The 24591-nt window shown below is 39.8% G+C and overlaps 1 protein-coding gene across 1 annotated transcript in view; it reads left to right on the top strand.

The window, feature by feature from the left end:
• pard3ba (par-3 family cell polarity regulator beta a) overlaps window positions 1-24591 on the top strand; it is a 240737-nt gene that overhangs the window by 211863 nt on the left and 4283 nt on the right. Inside the window, exon 23 of the mRNA XM_057859972.1 lies at window positions 15111-15187. Within this exon, the coding sequence (XP_057715955.1) occupies window positions 15111-15187 (77 nt within the window). The remainder of the gene's footprint in view (window positions 1-15110; window positions 15188-24591) is intronic.

A 24591-nucleotide genomic window follows, 5' to 3' on the forward strand; every position in this document is an offset into this window, starting at 1 on the left:
CCCCGGCAGCGAGCAGGTTTCAGCTCGTCTTTGAATGCCGAAAATGGCGCATTCTCAGTGGACAAACCGGCCGACGTTGGAGCACGTGGCTGCCCAAGCCATGGATAGTGCTCTCTCAGAGGGCACACAAAGAGGGCCTAGAGGGGCGGAAGTCTCTACACAATCAAAACCGCAGACGAGAGCCCGAGCACGGGCGCTCATCAACCGGCGACCATGGTGTGCGACAAGCCGCCGGTTGTCGGCCGAGGGAGGGGGTAACGCCCACCTTTTTGGTAGACAGGAAGCATTGTCACCCACAAAATCGGGCCACCTCCGTATGAAAATGTGTGCCATAATATACAACACGTGGCTTACTCACTTCCTTGTTCTTCCAATGGTCCCACAGTTGTCGGACTTCTTCTGCCCATTCTTCGTGGTGAACAGGATCTTTTTGAAACCCAAAAAGACTCACACGCCTCTCCCTGGTGCAGCAACAAATCCTGCAGCACATTGGGCTGGCGTGATGTGAAAAATAAACCGCCAAATCAGCTGAATTCGCAGGCTTTCTGCGTACAATATAGTCTGCATGCTGTATAGAGAAGATGATCTCTTCTGCGGATCGACAGGCGGATTGGTGCAGTGATGCGGACTCTCCACCAGTCCGTCGTGGTGAAGGAGTTGCGTCCAAAGGTGAAGCTCTCAATTTACCAGTCGATCTACGTTCCTACCCTCACCTATGGTCACAAGCTGTGGTTCGTGACCAAAAGGACAATATCCTGGATACAAGCGCCAGAAATGAGTTTCCTCCGCAGGATGTCTGGGCTCTCAGAGATAGGGTGAGAAGCTCGGTCATCCTGGAGGTACTCGGGGTCGAGCCGCTACTCCTCCGCATTGAGAGGATTCAACTGAAGTGGCTCGGGCAGCTGGTCCTGATGCCTCCTGGACGCCTCCCTGAAGAGGTGTTCCGGGCATGTCCCACCGGCCGGAGGCCCCAGGGACAACCCAGGACACACTGTAGAGATCATGTCTTTCGGCTGGCCTGGGAACGCTTTGGGATCCCGCCAGAAGAGCTGGTTGAAGTGGCTGAGGAGAGGGTGGTGTGGGATTCAATGCTAAAGCTGCTGGCTCCGCGACCCGACCCCGGATGGACGGACGGACGGACGGATGGATGGAAAGAAATTAAAAAAATACAATTTCTTAAAAAATGATAAAGGCGAGAACCAAGTATGACTGCAAGCATTTCCCGGAGCTGGGCCTTCTCTGACGTGTACAAGTACTACCTATCGATCGATCTCTTCCGCTGACCTCCCATTCGCCTTCTTCCTCAATCCAGACTATGGCCGGAAGTCACTCATTTTAATGGCACACCATTCAAAAAATTGAATAACTACATCGATCGCTTTCACACCCATCCAAGTGGTCCATTTCATTCAAGAGCATAAAATGCCGGGTGGAATATGAAATAAACATGCTTTTTGCTTTCATAGGCACTTTGATGTTGTGCGCGGTATGAGCAGCCATCACCTCGATGATATTTTAATATCACATCCCTGTGCTGTCTGATACGCAACTGCCACCACCCCCTTCGTTCCCACCCGCACTTTGTCCATCAGTTCCTAAATAAAGCCCCACATCATTAAGTAAGCGTACGACCGCCTGTCGGGGTGATCGATGGCCCGCGTTCTCTCGTAGCTTCACGCCCGCCGGCGAAACCCCTGATAGTTTTATTTGTTTGTTCCTGTCCACAGTCGTAACGGATACGTGTTTATTCGTGTGTGACAAAACATTAGAGCAAAAATGGAGCCTCAGGGGGAATGCGTTAAAGATGGGAGAAGACATCTAAAGGGGCGGACGAGACGGGACGGAGACGCTGACAGACACTTGCAAACGTTGACAGAAAGTACAAGAGGAAAGGAAGGTTTCAGGTGACAGAATGCGACTCGACTGATTGTCAGGAGCTCTGTTCTAAAGAGGAAAAATTCCCAAACTAGCTCTGCAAATAGCATTCAAGGGCCACTGACATTAGGCAAGGCAAATTTATTTGCAAAGTACAATCTAACACAAGGTCATTCAACGTACTTTACATATTGTGAATATAAGCCACACACAATTAAATAAAAGAATTTAAAAAGTTAATCGCATATATGTTAAATAAGACGTTTGATACAGCAGTATGTAAGATTGGTGGCCAAAAAAGGTGCTGCAACCAGGATGAAACTACTGAAGTGCAGAGCATGCCCTTCTTTCCCCTTTGTCCTGCCAGATAAGTGCTTTCCAAGAGATTTAATCTACGTTATCGTACCAATGTTGAATATCACTCATATATTAGAAAATGCATTATCTGGGGAAATTGCATGGTTTGCTTTACCGTGTTGATCTTGTAGTACAAGTAGGCACAAGTACCTGTAACTGTAGGCGCAAGTATATGTACTTGCAGTACAAGCGCGGGCAAGTGCACGTTTTTGTAGTACTAGTGTGTACTTGTACAAACAGGTTCGTGCGCTAGTACTACTAGCACTTGCGCTAGCACTACCACCACATGCACTTGCACACGCTTGTACTACAAACACGTGCACTCCTACTACTAGTACATGTAATTGTGCCCACAAGTACGGGTACTTGCAAAACTAGTATGTTTACTTAGGTATACTTGTACAAACAGGTTCGTGCTCAAGTACCGTATTTTTCGGACTATACATCGCACCTGAGTATAAGTCGCACCAGGCAAAAAATGCGACATGAAAAGGAAAAAAACATTTATAAGTCGCACCGTAGTATAACTTGCATTTTTGGGGGGAAATTTATTTGATAGAATCCAGCACCAAGAACAGACATGTCAACTTGAAGGGCAATTTAAAATACAATACAGAACAACAGGCTGAATAGGTGTACGGTATGCTAACATTACATGATGCTACAAGTTAGATCGGGCCTAAAAAATTAATCCCGATCCGACCGGCTCGCAGGTATTAAAGCCCGACACGGCCCAAGCCTGTTCAATTAACTAGATTTGCTTGCCCGAGCCCGAAAAAAACCCGAAATTTGATGTTTTATTTGTGAGGACTCAGGAGGAGGAGGAAATGCGGGGATGCAATGTGGGGTTGCGGTTTGTGTGATCACGTTTGTGACGATGCCGGTGCATATATGCATAATGATAACAAATTAAAGCCTGTCTTTTGTCACGAATTCTCACAGTTAAACAAGACTGCAAGGTAGATAATCAATAAACATTTGTATCTTTTATATTTGCCTGTCTGTTCTAACAGGCAGATTTGACATTTATTTTAATCTCAAATTGGCAGAAAAAAAACGCAGGTTTTCTCAATGTTAAATAGTCTACATATTTTTATGATCATTATAAATGCATTTACACAACGAAATAACGCTGGAAAAGTTTGTTCAATATATTTCTCGTATGAGACCAAAGCGCTACATTCTATTACATTCAGCGAAGACGACACAGGTTTCCGTATAGCGCCTTCAACAATCAATTTGAATCCTTTCCATATCCCACCTCTACCGCAGTTGTTTGCTTTTCAATTCCCCTGTTTTAGTTTGTTTTTCACTCCTATGGCTGCTCCATATCGAAAAGGAAGTACCAGGATGCTGGCGGAGGGCGCCGCAGGGCGCGGGAGGGGAAGATTGAAAAGAGAGCCACTGCGTTCACATGCACAGGCATGCACAGCGCTTTCTCTGTTTTAATCCAAATTATCTTATTTAACATCCTTACATCGTTTTAGTATAAATATATGAATATATATTTATTTTTAAAAAGTTAGCGAGAGAAAAGTCGGCCTGACCCGACCGTAAATAATCACACATAAGTCGCTCCAGAGTATAAGACGCACCCTCTGCCAAACTATGGGGAAAAAAAACGACTTGCAGTCCAAAAAAATACGGTATACATACTTGTGTTGCAAGCACCCGTACTTGTAGGCGCAAGTACATGTACTTGTAGTACAAGTGTACATGTTTGTAGTACAACCGTGCTCACGTTTCTAGTACAAGCCGTAGACTTCATAGATTCATAGGGGGCCTATCTCCGTCAAAGCTGACTGAGTGGAAACAAAGACAAAGAGCTTTTTGCGCTGAAAATTCTTGTGAATAAATGCTTAAATCTCTGAATACTTTGTCGATATGGACATAAAACAGTCTCGATTCTTGGTTAAAAGCAAAGAAACAGGCAGTTAGCATTTATTTTACGTAAATATGTCGAATGTCCTGCTAGTCCTTAAGCCTTATCACCACAAGAGCTTTTTACATTGAAAATCTTTGTGAATAAAAGCGTGAATCCCTGAATTCTTTATAGATATGGACATAAAACTGTCTGGATTCTTTGTTAAAAGAGCAAAGAACCAGGCAGTTAGGATTTATTCTATGTTAATATTGCGAATTATGAAGCCAATGTTGTAGCGGTTCATTTCTCCCATTGATTTTTTTCACATTTCAAAATGCATACATGGTACTAAAAATAATTACCTTGAATCCTGGAACACTACTGCGACAATCCTTCCTGTTTGTATACGGTACAGCTATCGTACTTTTTCAACCTAAATCCGTTGTTAGATCGCTGCGTGCGTGTCTTTGAGAATAACTCCTCTTGATGCTGGGTGTGGGCAGGCTCCTTACGCAAAGGTAGCCCAGTTTCTGAGGGAGTGACCCGTCAATATAGTTATGAAGTCTATTTACAAGTGGGTGCACGTGCTGGTAGTGCTAGTGCGTGCAAGTACACGTGGTGATAGTACTAACGCACTAACCTGTTTATACAAGTACACACAGTACACGTACTTGTGCAAGTAAACACACCGTACTAAGCACAACGTGTATGCATGTCCTTGTCTTATTTCTGCAATCTTGGATAAAGTAGCCGACAGAGCTTTGGCAACCTGTCTCATAATTGGCCGATTGGTAGCGGGATGGCAGTACATCCTTTGTAAACACAAAATAAAAACAATAGCTTTTACCAGCTGACATTTTACTTTTAAAATGTGAAAATCTCGGTTTAACTGGAACCGTGTTGGAACTTTTTCCAAAGAACATGCAATTAAAACAGGTGCAATGTTGAAATTTTATATCTGGTTACGATATTTGTTTGTTGTTATGATACTCATTTGTTTCAGAAATGTGTTGTTATGAGGTACATTTTTCGTGTTTTCCCGACTCAACTTGACGGTCTGAATGGGAAAAGTCGCATAAAAGTGGACCGTTTCAAATCCGATCTGGGTCACTTCCGTATGTGGTGAAAACAATCTGGGCCACATTTTTCCAGAATGTGGCTGCGGTCTGAAGTGTCAAGTGCCCCAAATCAGAATTCATGCAGCAATTACATCAGCAAAGAGCGAGAGAGACGGTAGTGGTGCAACTGTGCATTAGCATTAGTGTCTAGCTTGAACGTGGCTTTTGTGGAAGGGGCAAGCTTGAAAACAGCCATAAAAAATTAAATGGGTGGAGGATAAGCCTGAGAATGCTCGGTTTTCGCTCTGCTCCAAATGAGCAACATTTCAAGATTCCTTACACTGCCGGGTGTCGAGGCAAACTGTTTGTATGTGTGCGTCATGTGTAGTCATTTGTCTTGATGCTCCCGCGCATGCGGGTCAGTTTGCTCAGTGCATCTGACACTGTGAATTAGTGTGCATGTGTGATACTTGAACAGGCTCAATGGACAAAAGCAGTCGGAAAAAATATGACAAAAAATCGGAATTGTGCATTACGACCTGCTGTATAAAGCTAGCCTTGCAAGACTTTGCACGACTCTTTATGGTAATAATAAAATAGGATATTTTTGCATTTTCCTTGTTAGCTCATTGGCTGCCATTGACAGCACTAGACGTTCAATCCATTTGAAGTAGGAGGGTTTGCATGAACTTGCCACCCTTACACTTCAAACAGATTGGACGTCTACTAGCAATAAACTCCTTTCAATTCACGGTAGAAGGAGGACTGAATGCCACATGATTGGACGTCTATCATTTTGATAAGGGCGCAAAGCACTCTTCTTACACTGGCGTGAGTAGCTAGCGGCCATCTTGGGGGGAGGGCTGGTTGGAAAGTCTCGAAAAGTACATATTGCATAGACTTAGCACATCATTTATTACTATTCAATACCAATGTTAAACAAGTATCGGTGCAACGCCACAAATAAATGTACTTTGTTCAAGAATTAGCATTAGCAATGTTGTCTTTTCGCTACGATGAAGCCGTTAAATGCTGCTGCTCGTCATCCGAACTACAAATAAAACGCTCTTTTGGCTGACTCCACCAAACCGCATGCGTTTTAACATGTGATATGCCGCAAACACGCGCCACGATCATACACTGAAAGGCAACACCCACACACACCCGCATACGTACACAACATCACCATCTGTGTCAACTCGGCTTTGGCCAACGCCAAAGCCGTTAAAGCAGGGAAGCAAATACTGTCTGAACGCTTCCGCGCACAAATAGAGTAGCTCATAATACTGTAACTAAAAGAGACGGTTCGGACCCCCCTGTGAGATCACACGACACGTAGCGTGGCCTGTCACTCTCACCCTTTTACACATGTAACCCTGCGCGCCGCTAATGAAAGGACAGCTAGCGTAAGTGTGGGTATTGTGCTATTTCGGCCCGGATAATTACACAGGCCACGCCACATGTTTTTTTTCTTGGCTGTAAACCCAAAATAACCTCCAAGTGGCTACCAAGACCAGCTGCTGAGAAACAGGCCACGTCCACTTTCTTCAGCACAAAAGAACAAGACCAGAAAACAAGCAGTAAGCCTCCTGACACTGTGGAAGAAACATTTTTGTTTGTTTTTTTTTTTTTGTCACAAGTCGGACTGACGCAAATAATTATGATTATTTTTCCAATCAGTCGACATATCGGATAAGGTATGAAATGGTTTCGACAAAAAAAAAAAAAAACTCTTGAATTGCCCCAAGATTGTAGGCTGTCCGCTACAGTCAGGTATTATTGGAGCCACTTAGCATCGCGTTTGCAACGGCGTCACAACTCCCTTCCCTCCTCCTCATTCCCGCTTTACTTTCTCTGTGAGTCCGTGTCTCTCGCGTCAATATACCGACGTAGTAACGCATAGTAACGCACACATTTACATCCTCAGTAACAGTAACGGCGTTGCAAAGATGAGAAAAGTAATTAATTAGATTACTCACTACTGTAAAAAATAATGTCGTTAGTAACGCCGTTATACGCCCCCTATACAAGTATAACACCATTTAACACCATTATTTGCAACACTGCCCAAAACCAACAGAAAGTGACCTGTAGGTACCCTAAAATTAACCAAAAAGTGACCTAAAATTAACTCATTGCCTGCGTTTGACAATGATAGACACGTCCAGTCCATTCCAACTGTTAATGCTCATCTTTCAGTTTCACTTGACGTTGCTGAACGTCCAATCCATTTTGACAGAGATAGATGAATGAATGAAAGTTGGAAAGTTAATTTGCATCTAAGATGGAGGAAAGATAAAAATGAGAGGGGGGGAAAAAAGCAGCAATACAGGTTGCTAATTACCCCGTTTGAAAAATCGACAGCGAAGCAAAGTCGCTAGTCTCAGTGGCAGAATGAAAGCTTGGGCTTCACGTCGGAACATTTGGGCTTGTTATTGTATATATGTGAGCATCACAACATTGCGTCAACATCCCCCTGTGTGCTCCCAGAAATTCATTTCCTGAGCCCCAGCAATACTTTGTGATGAATGTGACAGCTGCACACGTCTCCCTCCATATCATCTGGCAGCGTCAAAGCAGAGCTCTCTAATTTGGGCAAAATGGAAAAGAGTTACTTGGGGCTCACTCAGCTAAACGCAATTAGAAGGGAGAGATTGTTCGGTTTGGAGAAAGAAAAAAAAAGGGGAGAGTCTGCTTCGCTGATTGAGAGCTGATTGGAAGATTCAGTTTGGTCAAGCTAAAGTGTTTTTTGCGATTTATTCAGATTGCGATGGCACTTGCTATTGCGTGAGTTGTTGTTTTTTAAATTGATTTTGTGCAATTTTTGGTCGCTATTTCAATTATCCGTTTTTTTTCCTGTCATCTTGTCATGCGATCAGCATTTTTGGATTTTCTCAATTGTGGTATTTTATAAAGCTTCTAAATATGTTTTTGCTAAATTTGGGACAAAATATCATTGGGTGATATAATGTGATACAAGACGTCACGATACGCATCAAGTTTGGAGAAAGAAAAAAAAAAGGATTGCTAGATTTAGACTAGATGCACTGCCAAATGACTTTAGCTAAATAGCCTGTAAATAGTTTAGTCGAATTACTTCCTTTTTAAACTTAAAAAATTGTTTACATCTTAAAAAATGCCTAAATCCAGTCCAAGTGAGCTGAACGTCTTGTGCCGTCCATGTCAGCCAATGAGTTCAATGAGTTTTTTTAGATATTCACCACAAAACAATTTAGCATAGCTCAGGCTAATGTTGTTTTCAGTGATGTTTTTCATTTTGTTAGCCAAAGTGAATCATCATTCGTTCATTCGCCACTGCTAGTCCAATTGGATTGGACGTCTAGCGCCGTCAATGTCAGCCAATGGGTTAAACGAGTGCTTAAAAAGGGTGAATCTCTACAGAACAAGCTAGCATAGCTCAGGCTAACGTCAGTTTCCAGGAATGTTTTTCAATCGTGAACTTGTTAGCCGTTGACAACGACGACAGTTCATTCACCTATTCCAGTCCAAGTAGATTGAACGTCTAGCACCGTTAATGGCAGCCAATGAGTTAGTGCTCTGTAAAGGATTAATCACGACAGAATAAGAGCACAGCTCAAGCTAATTTCCGTTTCATTGTTTTTCATTATGTTAGCCAAAGTGAATTTGTTAGCTAGCTTTTGACATTAACGACAATTCATTCGGCCCTTTCACTCTACTGCCGTCAATGTCATCCAATGAGTTAAATGAGTTCTCTAAAAAGGGTAAATAACTACAGTACATGCTAGCATAGCCCAGACTACTGTCAGTTTTCCGTGTTGTTTTTCAATCGCGAATTCATTCGCCGTTGGCTACACAGTCTAAATGGGTTGGCCTTCTAGCACCGTCAGTGTCAGCAAGTTAGTTAAACGGGTGCTTTATGAAGGGTTTAGCACTACAAAACAGGCTAGCATAGGTCAGGCCAATGTCTGTTTTCAGCGATGATTTTCAATCGTGAATTCGTTAGCCGTTGACAGCAACAACAGTTCATTAGACCCTCCCAGTCCATATGAATTGGACATCTGGCGCTGTTGATGTCAGCCAATGAGTTAAATGAGAGCTTTATAAAAGTTTAATCACTTCAGGACAAGCTAGCATAGCTCAAGGCAGCTAATGTCAGTCTTCAGCTGTTTTTCAATCGTGAATTCGTTAGCCGTTGACGACAACAACAGTTCATTCGCCCCTCCCTGTCCAAATGGGTTGAACATCTAGCACCGTTAATGTCAGCCAATGAGTTAGTTATCTAAAAACGGTTAATCACTACAGAATAAGCTAGCATAGCTCAGGCTAATGTCAGTTTTCAGCAATGTTTTTCAATCGTGAATTTGTTAACCATTGACAACAGCAACATTTCATTCGCCCTTACCAGTCCAAATGGGTTGGACGTCTAGTGCTGCCAATGTCAGTCAATGAGTTAAATGAGTACTCTATTAAGGGTTCCTCACTACAGAACAAGGTAGTGTATTTCAAGCTAATGTCAGTTTTCAACGATGTTTTTCAATCGCGGCTTCGTTGGCCGTTGACAACGACAGTTCATTTGCCCCTCCAAGTCCAAATGGATTGAACGTTTAGCACCGTTAATGTCAGCTTATGAGTTAGTTATCTAACAAGGGTTAATAACTACAGAATAAGCTAACAGAGCTCAGGCTAATGTCAGTTTTCAGCTATGTTTTTCAATCATTAATTTTTTAGCCTTTGACAACGATAGTTCATTCGCCCCTCCCACTCTGTCAGCCAATGAGTATTCTATAAAGGGTTAATCACCACAGAACAAGCTAGTGTAGCTCAGGCTAATGTCCGTGTTCAGCAAAAAAAAAATTTCGATGGTGAATTTGTTAGCCGTTGACATCAACGACAGTTAATTCGTTGAGTGCTGTCAATGTCAATGCTAATAAGTTCTCCAAATGATTTCTCTAAAAAGCGGTAATAACTACAGTACAAGCTAGCATTGCCCAGGCTAATGTCAGGTTTCAACTATGTTTTTCAATTGTGAATTAGTTAGCCGTTGACAACAACAACAGTTCATTTGCCCCTCCCAGTCGAAATGGACCGTACATCTGGCGCTGTCGATGTCAGCCAGTGAGTTAAATGAGTGCTAAATAAAATGTTAATCACTACAGAAGAAGCTAGCGTAGCTCAGGTTAATGTCAGTTTTGAGCAATGTTTTTCAATCGTGAATTTGTTGGCCATTGACAAGAACAAAAGTTCATTTGCCCCTTCCAGTCCTAATGGTCTAGAATGCTCTAAACCACAGGTGTCAAACCGATTCCAGAAAGGGCCTAGTGGGTGCAGGTTTGCTTTCCAGCCAATGAAGAGGACACCTTTTCACCAATTAGATCTTTTACATGTGTAATCAGTTAAACTTTGTCAGGTGCTGCTTGTTTCAGCAGGAAGTTCATTGGTTAAACTCTCTGCACGTTATCGGTTGGCACAAAATCCAGCACCCACTAGGCCCTTTCTGGAATCAGTTTGACACCTGTGGTCTAAACAGTCAATGGCAGCCCCTGAATTGATGAGCATTTGAGATGGAGTGAACTCCATATCAACTCAATTTCAACTCCAACCGTTTTTTTCAATACTACACAGAGCAAATAGAAAATTCAAGATTATTACTGGGATAGGCTCCAGCCCCTCCGCGACCCTCGTGAGGAAAAACGGCATGGAAAATGAATGAATGAATGAATATTATTATTGAATTGCCCCATTATTGAATATATATGAATTGCCCCAGGTTAAGAAAAAAGATCCGAAAGTGACCCAAAAATCAAAAGAAAATGACCCGTAACAAAGATATTTTGGCGTCCCACTGCGCCGAATGCCCCGTTTTCCTGACAAATAGGTCCGGTCCTCCACAGGAAGATGGAGATTCTTTTGAATTCAAACGCAGATATCTAATATTTCACAAAGCCGTTCAAGCAAGTGCCTGCTGAGAGACATTAGTGCTCCCAGTTGTGGCCAGACATGCTAATAGCATCTCCTAATGTACTTTGACGTACCGAGTGAGTGAGTACGTGCTTTCGCAAGAAATGTGCCCCATGTGTAGCCATTTGAGCTCATTTGTTTGTGCTGTCGAGTACCGTATGTTCCGCGTGTTTCTTTATGACCCGCGCTTGATTGTTCTGCTGGTGTATGACAGCGTACATGTGAGCAACACGCTTTCAGGCAGCTTCTGGCGTGTAAACATGTCCGCTGCGTAGACAATATATTAGAGATGAATGGATCTAGATGTAGTAGCTAATCGGCGCAATGTCGGATTATCAGATTTAAAGTTTTTCACGGCCATTGATAATGCAAGACGTCCGGTCATGTGGATCCCAATCATCTTTGGAAGGGACATTGATGAAATCCTTTAAACGTAGGATGAGACATTAGATAGTTATGACTTAATGTAATATGAGTTCATTGAGTTTGATGGGAATGTCGCCCCTACCAACATGACCACCCTGACGTCCATTTGGTTAGGGGCGTTTTATGTTTTTGCTGTGTTTGAAAGGACTTTATCACGAGTAGACGTCCAATCCATTCGAAGCAGGAAGGTGGCAGCGAATGATCGTTCATTCACTTCGTGTATGCTTTGGACAATTGCCTGTTGGTTTTAGGGCATTTTCAGGTCACTTCCTGTTCATTGTTAACTTCTTGTTGATTTTAGGGTATTTCCGGGTCACTTCCTGTCCATTTCTGATGATTTTGGGGCATTCTGGGGTCACTTCACGTACGCTTTGAATCATTTCCTATTAATTTTAGGGCATTTTCGGATCAGTACTCCATGATTTTTTTTATGATTTGGGGGCATTACTGGGTCACTTCCTGTACATTTGAAGTCAATTTCTGTTAGAGTAAGTTAAAACAAAAAAAAATTAAAAAACGGTAAAAAACAATGACCACAAATAGGGGAAAAAACTGCTGAATTTTTAGTAACGGGACAGCAGTACTACCAGCGCATGGTACTGCACTCGGAAACGGTGTTCTTGGCTAATTCATGCTAACCAGTAGCTAACCAGTTAGCTTTCAATTTGCATGTAGTTAAAGATTCTGAATGCACCCAAAGTAGCCTACTAGCTGTTGTTTTCGTCAAAGATGGCGATAACGAAAATATTCTGTCAACGAACATTTTTTGTCATGATGATGATGACTATAACGAGCTAAAAGTATGTTTTGGGAGACTGAAAAAATAACGAGATGAATGCTAGTTTTCGTCTAACGAGCCAAGAACGTGCCATAGTTTCCGTCACATGTTCACAATGTGTGGCATTTTATATGCAGTTGGCCTGCACTGTAGCAATGTCTGTTTGTTCACGCATGTGACGTGCTCCGCCGGACCTTCCCCGACTCACCACTGTCGTCGCCAGTTTCCATGTAGGCTTTTACACACAGTAAGATTTGTTTTCTTATCTTGGCCAGAGAGAATATGAATACGCAATGATGCTTTAGCCATTAAGGTCTGTGCTGAGTGATTATCACACACTAAATGTACCGTTAGCATAGCATTTGCTTTCGCGTTAGCATTAGGCTAATGCTAACGGCGAACGTCCCCTTGGATAACTTTTTTACACACCGGTTGTGGTATCCAGGTGGGTATAAAATCATGAAAATATGGGCTGCAGCTATCAATTATTTTAGTGGTCGATTAATCGATGAACCATTAGTTCGAATAATCGAGTCATCAGATAAGGAACATGAAAAATTAAATTACCTGAGCTGAGCCTCAAACGGTATAATAAATAAATAAATGAGGATCTATGTACAACAAAAGAACAATTGCCTAACAAAAGTCCGCTAGTTTAAATGCTATAAACTAACTTTTTATACAGTGCTCTTAACAAATGGTTCAGACACATATTCCCACAAAAATAGGCTAAATATACCTATAAACTAAATTACGAATGCATTAAAAAAAAAAAAAAACTCAAACAAAAACTTTGCTTATGTTGGTCTTAACAGGGAGCACCTGGATTCAGCCATGTGAAATGAGGCAGACTAGAAGGCAGTGTATCCACCCAAATCAATAAAACAAAATGCAAACACTTTCAAAATAAACCTTTACAACGCCACTTAAATTAAACGAATACTCGAAGCAGCAAAATTTAATTCGAATCTTTTTATCCAATCGAATACTCGAGTTAATCAATTAATCATTGCAGCACTAATGAAAATAATGTACTGTTTTGCTGATGTGTTTATTATCACTAGAGGTGATTAGCAAATTAATCGACAATTATTTTGATACCCAATTAATAGTTTAGGACCTTCTTCACCTTAAATTCTTGAAATTATAACATACATATAACTCCTCAGTTGTACATATAACATTTCATTATATTTTTCTTAAGTTAAAGTAGGACATGAACAAAAATCTGCCTTTGGAAAACAAAATACTTATAAATCAAAATAGTTGGTAACTTTTATTTATTTCTTTTACTTTTCAGAGGAAAACATTTTTATTAAACATCAACAAAAACAAGACGAAGACACACATTTTGAGATTACTCAAATAGGACTGCTACGAATAAGTATTATTGTCCAAAACACTTAGACAGAAAAAAAAAGGCTTCTTAAACCAACACAGCTGCTAGCTAGTAGCTTTTGATCCTAAATGCACCCAAAGTAGCTAGCCGCCTAGCATGAAGGAAAGAAGAAAGCATCGACCTGGTTAGCCTGTAAAAATGCATGCAAAGATGCTACTTTTTATTAGTTCAAAAAGACAAAAAGTAGCGGCTTATAGTCCGAAAAATACGGTACATGGAACCTCATTGTGCTCTTGTTTGTTGTCATTCTTAATCGACACACAGTTGATGTAATCACCACCAGTAGGAGGAATTGCTGGAGGTTTTTTTCTTGTCTTTTACAAGTTGCCAAAACGCAAATATGCACCGAAATAGCATTTCCAGTTATACTTTGTAATCAACCGCTTTTACGGGCGTGTTCCCCCTCCGCCCTGCTCACCAAGTAGTTGTTTTGTCAATGAGGGCGCTTGCTTGTGGTTACACGTGTTTGCGTTACCACATGTGGGGCATTGCAGTCTTCCCTCTTTTGTTGTTCCATACCACGGAAACCAGAAGGCCACATGAAAACACTGCCGAGTTGAATGAGCCTTTTGAAACCATTATTTTGTGTGTGGATAATGCACAGCGAGTAAGGGATTTAACCCTTTATTCTTATTTTTTTTTAAAGCCTTGCACATTTAACTCATTGGCTGCCATTGACGCCGCTGGACAATTTTTAGGTCTGTAAATGCTTCGACATTGACTAACGAATTCAGTTTGGCTAACAGATTGACAAACATCGCTGAAAACTCACATTAGCCTTAGCTATGCTAGCTTGTGATGATTTGGGGGAATTTCCGGGTCACTTCCTGTACATTTTGGGTCATTTCATGTTGATTGTAGAGCATTTTCGTGTGACTTTCTGTTCATTGGTGACTTCATGTTGATTTTGGGTCATTTCCAGCACGTTTCAGGGCATTCCAAAGTCACTTCCTGTACATTTGGAATTATTTCGTGTTGATTTGAAGTATTTACAGAGCAATTTCTGTTGATTTTGGGGCATTACATTTGTAGATTTAAGAAGTAAATAAGACATTTAAAAAAAAAAGTCACTGTTTCCATCCCATTTAAAAAAAAAAAAAAAAAAAAAAATCTAAAATGTTTTTAATGGCAATTAAGATGGTCAAAAATAAACTTCATTAAAATTTGAATGTAAAAAAAATAGTTTTTACATTTTTTAAAATAAAAATACTGTTGTTTTTCCTTTTTAAATATATATATGTAAAAATAATATTTACTGTTTTTCTCACTTTTTTATTAAAATTTTGTAGTCAACTAAAATGGAATAAAAATGACAAAAATATTTTCTTTGAAGTTGCTTAAAAACAAGAATTTGGAGAATTTATTTTTACTCGGTAACACTGAATTTCTACTTCCTCTGCTGTTTTGTTGCAGGTGACACCCAGGGGTACTGAATCTCGACCTTTACACCTGTATGAGGAATTGGACCGACCGCAGCCAGCGCACACTCGGTAAGTCCAGGGATTTCAAACTCCATTTATTAGTCAATGTGGGCTCACAGCAAATATTCCACCTAAACAGTTTCCAAATATTAAACAAAAATACAGTGGTACCTCTTCATACTAAATTCATTTGTTCCAGGGCCTTGTTTGTAAGTCAAAAATGGTCGTATGTCGAGCAGGATTTTCCCATAAGAATACATTATAATTCCATTAATTTGTTCGACAGCCCGAAAACCTACACTAAATCCTTAATAAATACTGCTGGTACTGTTGCAAATAGAAATTACATAGAGCAAAACAAATAAATTATGAATAAAAATCAAAATAATAATATGATAATAGTAATTTAATAATGTAACACATCGGGTTCTAATGTGTCAGATGTATTTTGCGTTGTGTACCTGATTGCACCGAGTGGCTTACGACAGAGTGAAAGAGTGCAGTTGAGATATTACTTTCTATTTTAACATCCTGTTGTTGCTGGTGTCAACTGCCGCAGACAGTTGGCGTGTTGTTGCAAGTTCTGATATAAATGATTAAAAACCTGACAAAGCTGGCGATCTCTTTGGCGATGGTATGGTACCAATATAATTATTGTCACCTTAACTTATAAAGACTGGCGAACGGAGGTCGGGGCAGTATGTTCAAGCAGTTCATAGACCCGCACCCCATGCTCTTATTTTTCTATCATTTCAATCTTCATTTCGATGGTAAGCCTCACCTTTCATTTTTCACCACCTGCTTTAACATTCTTGGAACCGATGTTGATTTCACTCACATGAAAATCCGCCGTACATCCGTCTTGGGAAAGCAATGAAATTGCGACATTGTCATAAAACATCGTATTTCGAGCCTTTCGTCGGATGTAGAAACAAATGGCGAGTCAAATTTTACGTCGAATGTCGAAAAGATCGTGTCAAATGAAAAACTCTATTTTATTTTATTTTTAAAATTGTACAATATAAAAAAAATACTATAAATAATAATTTTCCAATTCATAATTTTTTTTAAAATTGCTATTAAGAGGAATAAAAAATTGGACCGAAAAGACATTTTCATAAAATTAAAAAATGTAGATGATGAATGCGGTAATAATTTTACAAATAAATATATTAGTATATCGTAAAGTAATAGTTCTGTAATAGTGAATATGCTATAATAGTTTTTTTTCTCAATAATCATTTTAAAAATTACAATAAGAATACTGATTTTTTTTTTTTTTTTTTTATTAGAACAACAAAAAACACCAAAAATGAATATTTACTGTTCTAGCCCCCATTTTCATTTAAATGAAATTTATTTTTAGTATATTAAATGAAAAACAAATAAGTATTTGCTATTAAGAGGCTCAAAAAGAGGATTTGGACTAGGCATGTACCGATAACCGGTTTCAAGGTATACCGTGGTATGAAAATGTCATGGTTTAAAAACCGCAAAAAATTGCTGGTACGGAAACACTTTGGCTACATAAAAGTTAGACGGCCGCAGCTTAGAGGAGGAGGGCCAACTGACATGTTAAACATTTCTCATTTACATAAAGTTAAAAGTTTGTAAACACTATCATGAACGTTTACCACGAGCTACGAGCGTTAACTCCAGCGTGTTTAGTGTGTCAAGCGGTGGTAAAACGTGTTTTTTTCACTCCGGCAACTGTGTTGAGAAAGAGTGTGTGTGTATAATGTAAACATGATACGAGTCATATGCACGTGTTTTATATGGAAAATAATTCTATCATTTCTGTTCTGATGATTAAAAATGTTAAGCTGTGGGTTTACGTTCACCTAAAGGATTGCATTTATTTTTATTTAGAATATTTTTTAAATTTTAACTTTATACTTATGTTCCAATTTCCTAATATGTTTTGAAAAATAAAAATCCTCTTCAATGGAAAAAAAAGTTTTGTTTTTTTTTGTTTTTCACCCAGATATCTCAAAGTAGCACATTTTAGAGCTCTAATTGCAAAACCGTGATATTTTTGTGTAAGGTTATAATACCGTCAGAATCTCATACCACCACATGCCTAATTTGAACTCCCCCAAAAAAATCACAAACATTTGAAAATGGAGATCAATTATAACAATAATTAATACCCAACTACCAAATACCCAACAAATAATAGTAAATTAAAATAAAAAGATGAGAAAATAAATGCTAATAAAAGGCTTAAAAAAAAAAAAAGACTTGGACAAAAAAAAATAACATTGGAATACAACTATTTTTTGTTTTTGTTTTTGTTTGTTTTATAACAAAAGTAATACTGACCCCACCCATCCCTTTTTAAAATTTAGACTCCAAATTAAATGAATTTTAAATTTTCAGGTTTTTATTATTTTTTATTATTTTATCATATATTTTAATTTTATTTTTTAAATAAAGATAATTATAAAAAGAAAATACTATTTTTCTCCTTTTTTATGATTATGGAAATGATTATTTTTAAAGCTAAAAAAAGAATTAATTTGCCATTAGGAGGCTCAAAAAAACTGCATTTCGAAATTTTTAGGTCTGATTTGACTTTAGCTAACAGGCTGACAAACTTCGCTGAAAACTGACATAAGCCTGAGCTATGCTAGCTTGATCTGTAGTTATTAACCTTTCAAAGGGCACTCACTGGATGCACTATTTGGGTCACCTTCATCTGGATTGGACGTCTAGTACCGTCAATGGCACTGAAACATGAGCATTCACTGTAGAGCTGAAACGAATATTCGAGTAACTCGAGTTAAAATTTGATACGAGTAATTTTATATGCCTCGAGGAATCATTTAATTTTGCCAGCTCTAAGAATCATGTTTTGCCTGGACTACTTTTAATGCGGGACAATGCGCTGACGTCACGAGCTTAGAGGAAGAAACAATAATACCGCTACAAACTATGCCAACGTACTCCAAACTACACCCGCATTATGCTATGGTGGTAGCAAGTAACATAATGCGTCTCATAGATATCACATGTATATGGAACTAGATGCGAAATGACAGACTCGGCGGCTTTAGCACACATATACATATATAGATAGAACTAGAAGCGAAATGACAGACTCGTCGCCATTCGTAAACAGCCGCCATCTTAAAGCAGTAGACTTCTCAGCGCTAATAAATAAGATTAACGTTACTGTACCTTGCTAACGTAACGTTAACCCTGCGGAGGGCTAGGTTTCTATTAATTATGACTACTGTCGATGCGTGGCTAGCATGTCTAACATAGAGGCTTTATTTTATCTGTAAAAACACATCGCTATAGAGTGATGAGGGTGTAAAATAAAAACATAATAAAGCTGTCAATTTTAGCGCAGTAGTCATTGCCGGATAAAACACCAAGTAGCACTGGTCCCTAATGTGATCCAATACAGCAGGTATCATACATTTATTTTGAACACTGCAAAAACACAAAATCCTATCATGACTTACAATTTAGACTTACTTAAAACTTAACTAGGAACTTAAAAATAGCGTGACACAAATGGAAATTCAATTGAAACACGTGGGAAAAACACCCAACTTTTAAGTAATGTGTGTAAGCGTAATGACATTTTTTGGTAAGAAATAAGATTTTTATAAGATCTAGAAGTTTTTTGAGTGAAAGCAGTGTTTTTTTGTTTTTTCTAGTCACATCTGAGATGCAATTGTTAGCTGTTTTCAACAATGTAAATCAAAAGTAAAGACATTGATTGTTTGAAAATGGTTCAATATTAGGTGACATGGACTTTTTTCCCCATGTATATTTCTAATTGCTCTATACCTAAAAAAAAAAAATGTTTTATCCGATTATTCGATTAATTGACAGAATTTTCAGTCGAATACTCAATTACTAAAATATTCGGTAGCTGCAGCCCTAATTCACAGACACCTATATTTTGAGGCTAAGATTTTTTAAATGACCCATAAAAATTAAGAACACAATTCCGCACAAGCACTTAAATTAGATGACTACATATCAACTAAAGGGCCGCGAAATACGCTCCAGCAGCCACAATTGGCCCCCGTGCCACACGTTTGAGACCATGAGGTAAACGCTAGTATTGCTAGCGGAGAAGACAGGATTAAGCTGGCCTTTTTGCTCCCCCTAAATGCACACCCAGACATCCACAACCCGAGCTAATCCTCTTTGGAGCTCGTAATTAAATCTGGAGTGTTTGCCTGGGGAGTGTCTACTCATCCCAGGAATGGGACCCATCGGGTCTCCGGGGAGCTCGGCACCGGCGCGAGGACGCGCCGCTCTCGTCAGCCCCTCGTGTTTGTTTAGCCGCTCTCCCGTCAAATTAGGAAGGTAAACACGTTTTTGCTCATCAGTGCAGAGTTTCACGTTAGCGTCTGGCGGCAGAGGGGATTGCAAGGTGAACGCGGGGAGGGAGAGACCAGTCATTTCACGGCTTGTGGTCCCACCTGATAAACTAGTATCGGTACGGCGGTAAAATGAAGAATGTACTTTTCGAGATGTACTTTTTAACTGCAGTTTGCCCTACCCAAGATGGCCACCGGCCACACACGCCGCCATGAAAAAAGAAGCGCTTGTTGCCAATCGTGTGGTGTTCAATGGCATCCCGCAAGCAACACGTCACTTTTGCTCATTAATATTCATGACGTTAGCAATTGTTGCTAGGCGGGTCAACCTCCCGTTTGTCCCTAATAGTAAATGCATGGAAATAGTGTACGAACGAGATGTTTTCTGAGCTAAACCTTCCAATTCTGTCCGAAAATGACGAATTTCATGGCTCGAGTGTCGAGGGCTGAAAAAGAAGGGGAAAAAGAGCCGACCTGATCCAGAGTTAGCTTTTTTGTCGACAATTTTTCTTGTGTGCTTTGCCTTACGCCACTGACAATGACATTCTCCTGTTTCAACAATCTATCCTTTACCACCATATGCCCTGTCCTTCCTATATATTATATCCTCTGGTTGTCTTACGTCTTTGACCGTTCTTAGGGGTAATTTACGTTGCTATTTTTGTGTAGCGATCGCAAATGCTACTCAGTGACAGACAGCGAACTTTTAATTTTTTCATAGTTAACAAATCTTAATTCTATAATTTATTTACACTTCCCCCTACTATTTTTTTTCTTTTTTTTTTACAACAGAAAAGGTAAGAACAGTGGCAGTTAGATACCATTTCAATTTTTTAAAGTCATTCATTGTCAGACAGAAGCAGCACGGCAAAATGCCACGCTTAAAAAATAAGTAAAAATATCAAAATGGCTTACTTCTTTGTCCGCTGTAGGACCACGTCCCCCAACAAAATGTTTACTGCATATGAAGCTGAAAGGCTTCACATTGCTAGCGTTAAACTGGTCTTTTGGCATCCGCACAAGTTAATCCATTCTTCACATTTCTTCCTCCGAATTTTTGGCTTCGGAAAACGTATGAAGAAAACATCCTTCATATGTCGTAATGTCTAGAGTCGTTTCTACAAGTTCCATAGCAGAAGTGTTTACTCGGCATGTTCTTTTTTGAAAGATTACCGGAGAAAATAAGCAGAAATGACATGGATTGTATGCGAGGGCGTGTCCATGTTGACTCACTTCCTGGTGAAGATGCAACGTCACAGTCTAAAAATAGCATTCGTGCGGTACGCTATTATCATTCAACATCAATCAACATTGAAATGTGTTTAGCACTCGTAGACGCTCAATCCATTTGAAGTGGGAGGGTGACAGCGAACGTTGGATGTCTAGATACAATTTGTAGAGACTGGTGGCCCACAAAATCAGTTGGAATTGACCCAGAATGGCCCGGAAAATAAAGAGAAGTGACATAATGCACCAGGAAATTAACAGGAATTGAGCCAAAATCAAGGGAAGTGACAGTAATCACCAGGGAAATTACCCAAAATTGAGCCAAAATCAAAAGGAAGTGACTGAAATAAAAAGGAAGTGACCTGAAAATGCCCAAATATAGGAACTGCCCACAAAATAAACAGGAAGTGAAACAAGTTCACCCGGAAATTAACCAGAATTGAGCCAAAACCAACAGAAACCTGAAAATGCCCACAAATCAACAGTATGTGACCCCAAATTAACAGAAAATGACCTGAAAACGGAGCAAAATTAATCATGCCTCAACATCAACAGGTGACCGAAATTGCCCCAAAATCCATAGGTAGTGACCCAAATTTAATAGGAATCGGCCCCGTATTGCCCACAAATTAAAGAGGAAGTTACCCAAATTATCAAGAAATGACCAATAATTGACAAGTGAACCAGAATTGACCTATAATCACCAGTATGTTACTCCAAATCAATTAGAATTGACCCAAATTTGCACAAAATCTACAGGTAGTGGCCTGAAATCAACCCGAAGTGACATGGAAATGCACCAAAATCAACCCTACGTGACCCCTAAATCAATAGAATTTTATCCAAAATTGCCACAAAAGCAACAAAAAGGTAACTAGAATTGAGTCAAAATCACCAGGAAGTGACCTGGAAATGCCCCAAAATCAAAAGTATGTGACCTACAAATCAACAGGAAGAGACCTGAAAATACTCCAAAATTAACAATCTGTGTGACCACAAAGAATTGTCTCAAAATCAACCGAAGGTGTCCAGAAATTGCCCAAAATCCATTGGTAGTCACACAAAATCAATAGGAATTGACCCAGAATTGCACACAAAACAAACAGGAAGTGACACAAATCACTAGGAAATGACCCAGAATTGACAGCATGTGACTCGAGTGAACCAGACTAAAATCAACAGTATGTGACTACAAATCTGGAATTTACCCGAGATTTTGCACAAAATCAACAGGAAGTGACTTGAAATCAACAGGAAGTGACCTGGAAAAGCTCCGTAAATCAACACTATGTGACCTCCAAATCAGTAAAAATTGACCCCCAAATTGCCACAAAATAAACAGGAAGTGACCCCCAATTAAATGGAATTGACCAGTAATTGCCTCAAAATCCATCGGAAGTGACCCAAAAACAATAGGATTTGCTCACAAAATTAACAGGAAGTGAAACAATTTCACCAGGAAATTAACTAGAATTCAGCCAAAATCAACAAAAAGTGACCTGGAAATGCCTCAAAATCCAAGTGCAATAGACAATTGCAACAATGGAACAGCTAGCTAACTTGCATAGCTAAAGTATGCTAGCTTATATGCTATATAATGCTCATGTTTACTGGATAGTTTCTGGTGCACACTAGAAACAATCTGGTGCACACCAGATTGCTTAAATTTATTTTATTTTTATCGATGTTCCTTTAAGGCATAGGTGTCAAACCAATTCCACAAAGGGCCAAGTGGGTGCTGGATTTTGTTCCAACCGATACCGTGCAAACAGTTTAACCAATGAATTTTCTGTTGAAACAAGCAGCACCTGACAAAGTTTAACTGGTTACCCATGTAAGAGATCCGATTGGTCAATAGGTGTCCTCTTCATTGGTTGGAAAGAAAACCTGCACCCACTTGGCCCTTTATGGAGTCAGTTTGACACCAGTGCTTCAGGGGCTCTGTAGGAAGTGACCCAAAATCAATAGGAATTGACCCACAATTGCCAGCAAAATAAAGAGGAAGTGACACAAAATAACCAGGAAATAACCCATTTTTAAAAGGAAGTTACCAGAATTGACCCAAAAATCAACAGGAAGTGACCTGGAAATGCCCCAAACTAAACAGTACGTGATGACATAATCGTCAGGAATTGACCCAAAATTGCTACAAAATCAACTAGGAGTGACCTGAAATCAACAGGAGGTGTCCCAAAAATCAAAGAGAGAAGTGAGTTGGAATGCCCCAAAATCAACTTTATGTGACCCTAACTCAAAAGAAATTTTCACAAAATCAACAGGTGGTGACGCAAAAGTAACAAGAATTGACCAGAAATTGCCACAAAACCCATTGACAATGACCCAAAATCGATAGAATTGCATGCTAAATAAACAGTGACACAAATCACCAAAATAGGACCCATAATTGACAGCAAGTGACCTGTAATCGCAGGAAGTGACCCAGATTGCACTGTAGATAAACAGGAAGTGACCTGCAAATGCCCCAAAACCAACAGGATTTGACCATAAATTGCAACAAAATTGACACAGACGTCATACAAAATCAACTGGAAGTGGCTAGCATTGCCGTAAAATCAACAGGGAGTGATGTCAGGAAGTGATTGACCCAAAATTGCCACAAAGTAAACAGGAAGTGACCTGTTTTTTCTCCCCTAAAAAAAACAGGAAGTAACCCAAAATCCACTGGAGTTGATCTCACCACCCATTCCCGCAGTATTCCCTTAGATTTTGCATTTTCTGGGTTGAAAGTATTGTTTTATTTGATTTCATCATCGAGACGGAAAGTGAGCCAAACGCTAAAGTGAGTGTTTGACATTGGTAACTGAACTTAGTGCGAAATCCCCTCGGGGAGCGACAATATTGAAAGCCATTTCCTGCCTGGTAAAGGGAACACAGCTCCACCATTGGCCTGGCTCTTATTAGCATACATTTGGGAGGGCTGTAGTTAACCGAGGGAGAGTGAGTACGCTTGTTTGGATAATACACAAGCAAAGCACCTCGCAGATGGGATTGCATAAAGAGTGAGTAGTACAATAAATACAATGCAAAGCAAACAATCTGGAGAAGCAACTTGGACAACATATGGCCAACATTAGCATCATGAGCAAGTCAAAGCAGCGGGTCAGGGGCGCCGTGACCCAGCCAATCACTGCCACTCTCTTCAACCATTCCCTATAGGTGATTGGATTAGACCTGTGTTCCATTGTGTCAGCTAGTTCATACAAATGTTTAACTCACTCGCTGCCAATGATGGCGCTAGATGAACAAATGATTGGATGTCTCCCACTGTCAATGGCAGCCAATGAGTCAGCTGTAAAGAGTAAATCTGAAAGTTTTCCACGGGTTTTGATTTTTGGTCATGTTTGGTGGTTTTCAGTTTTTTTTAGGTTTGCATGGTTTTCGTGGGCGGATTCAGTGATTTTGCAGTTTTCCACAGTTTTGCGATTATTTTCATAGTTTTTCAGTGTTTTTGTGTTTTATACGGAGCCCCTAAAGCAGGGGTCTCCAAACCGGTCCTCAATGGCCGCTGTGGGTCCTGGTTTTTGCTCCAACCGATCGAGTACCAACAGTTTAACCAATGAAGTTTCTGCTAAAACCTGCATTTGCATAGCAAAAGTCCACTAGCTTAAATGCTATATCATGCTAATGTTTATTATGCTTAAATTTATTTTATTTCTGTTGATGTCCCTTTAGGGGCTCTGGACATTTAAGCTTTTTTTTTTGGGGGGGGGGGGGGGGGGGGGTTCAAAATTTTTTGTTTTTCAATATATACTTTATTTACAGGCAAATACATATAATTATTATTTTCATGTACTTATGTATTCTGCCAAGGTTTCTGGATGTATGTATGTTCAATGTTAATTCAGGTATTTTAGGGGTTAACATTCCTCGAAGTGAGCCTCA

The sequence above is a fragment of the Corythoichthys intestinalis genome, chromosome 2 (genome assembly GCF_030265065.1).
Source record: "Corythoichthys intestinalis isolate RoL2023-P3 chromosome 2, ASM3026506v1, whole genome shotgun sequence".
NCBI classification, from domain to species: domain Eukaryota; kingdom Metazoa; phylum Chordata; class Actinopteri; order Syngnathiformes; family Syngnathidae; genus Corythoichthys; species Corythoichthys intestinalis.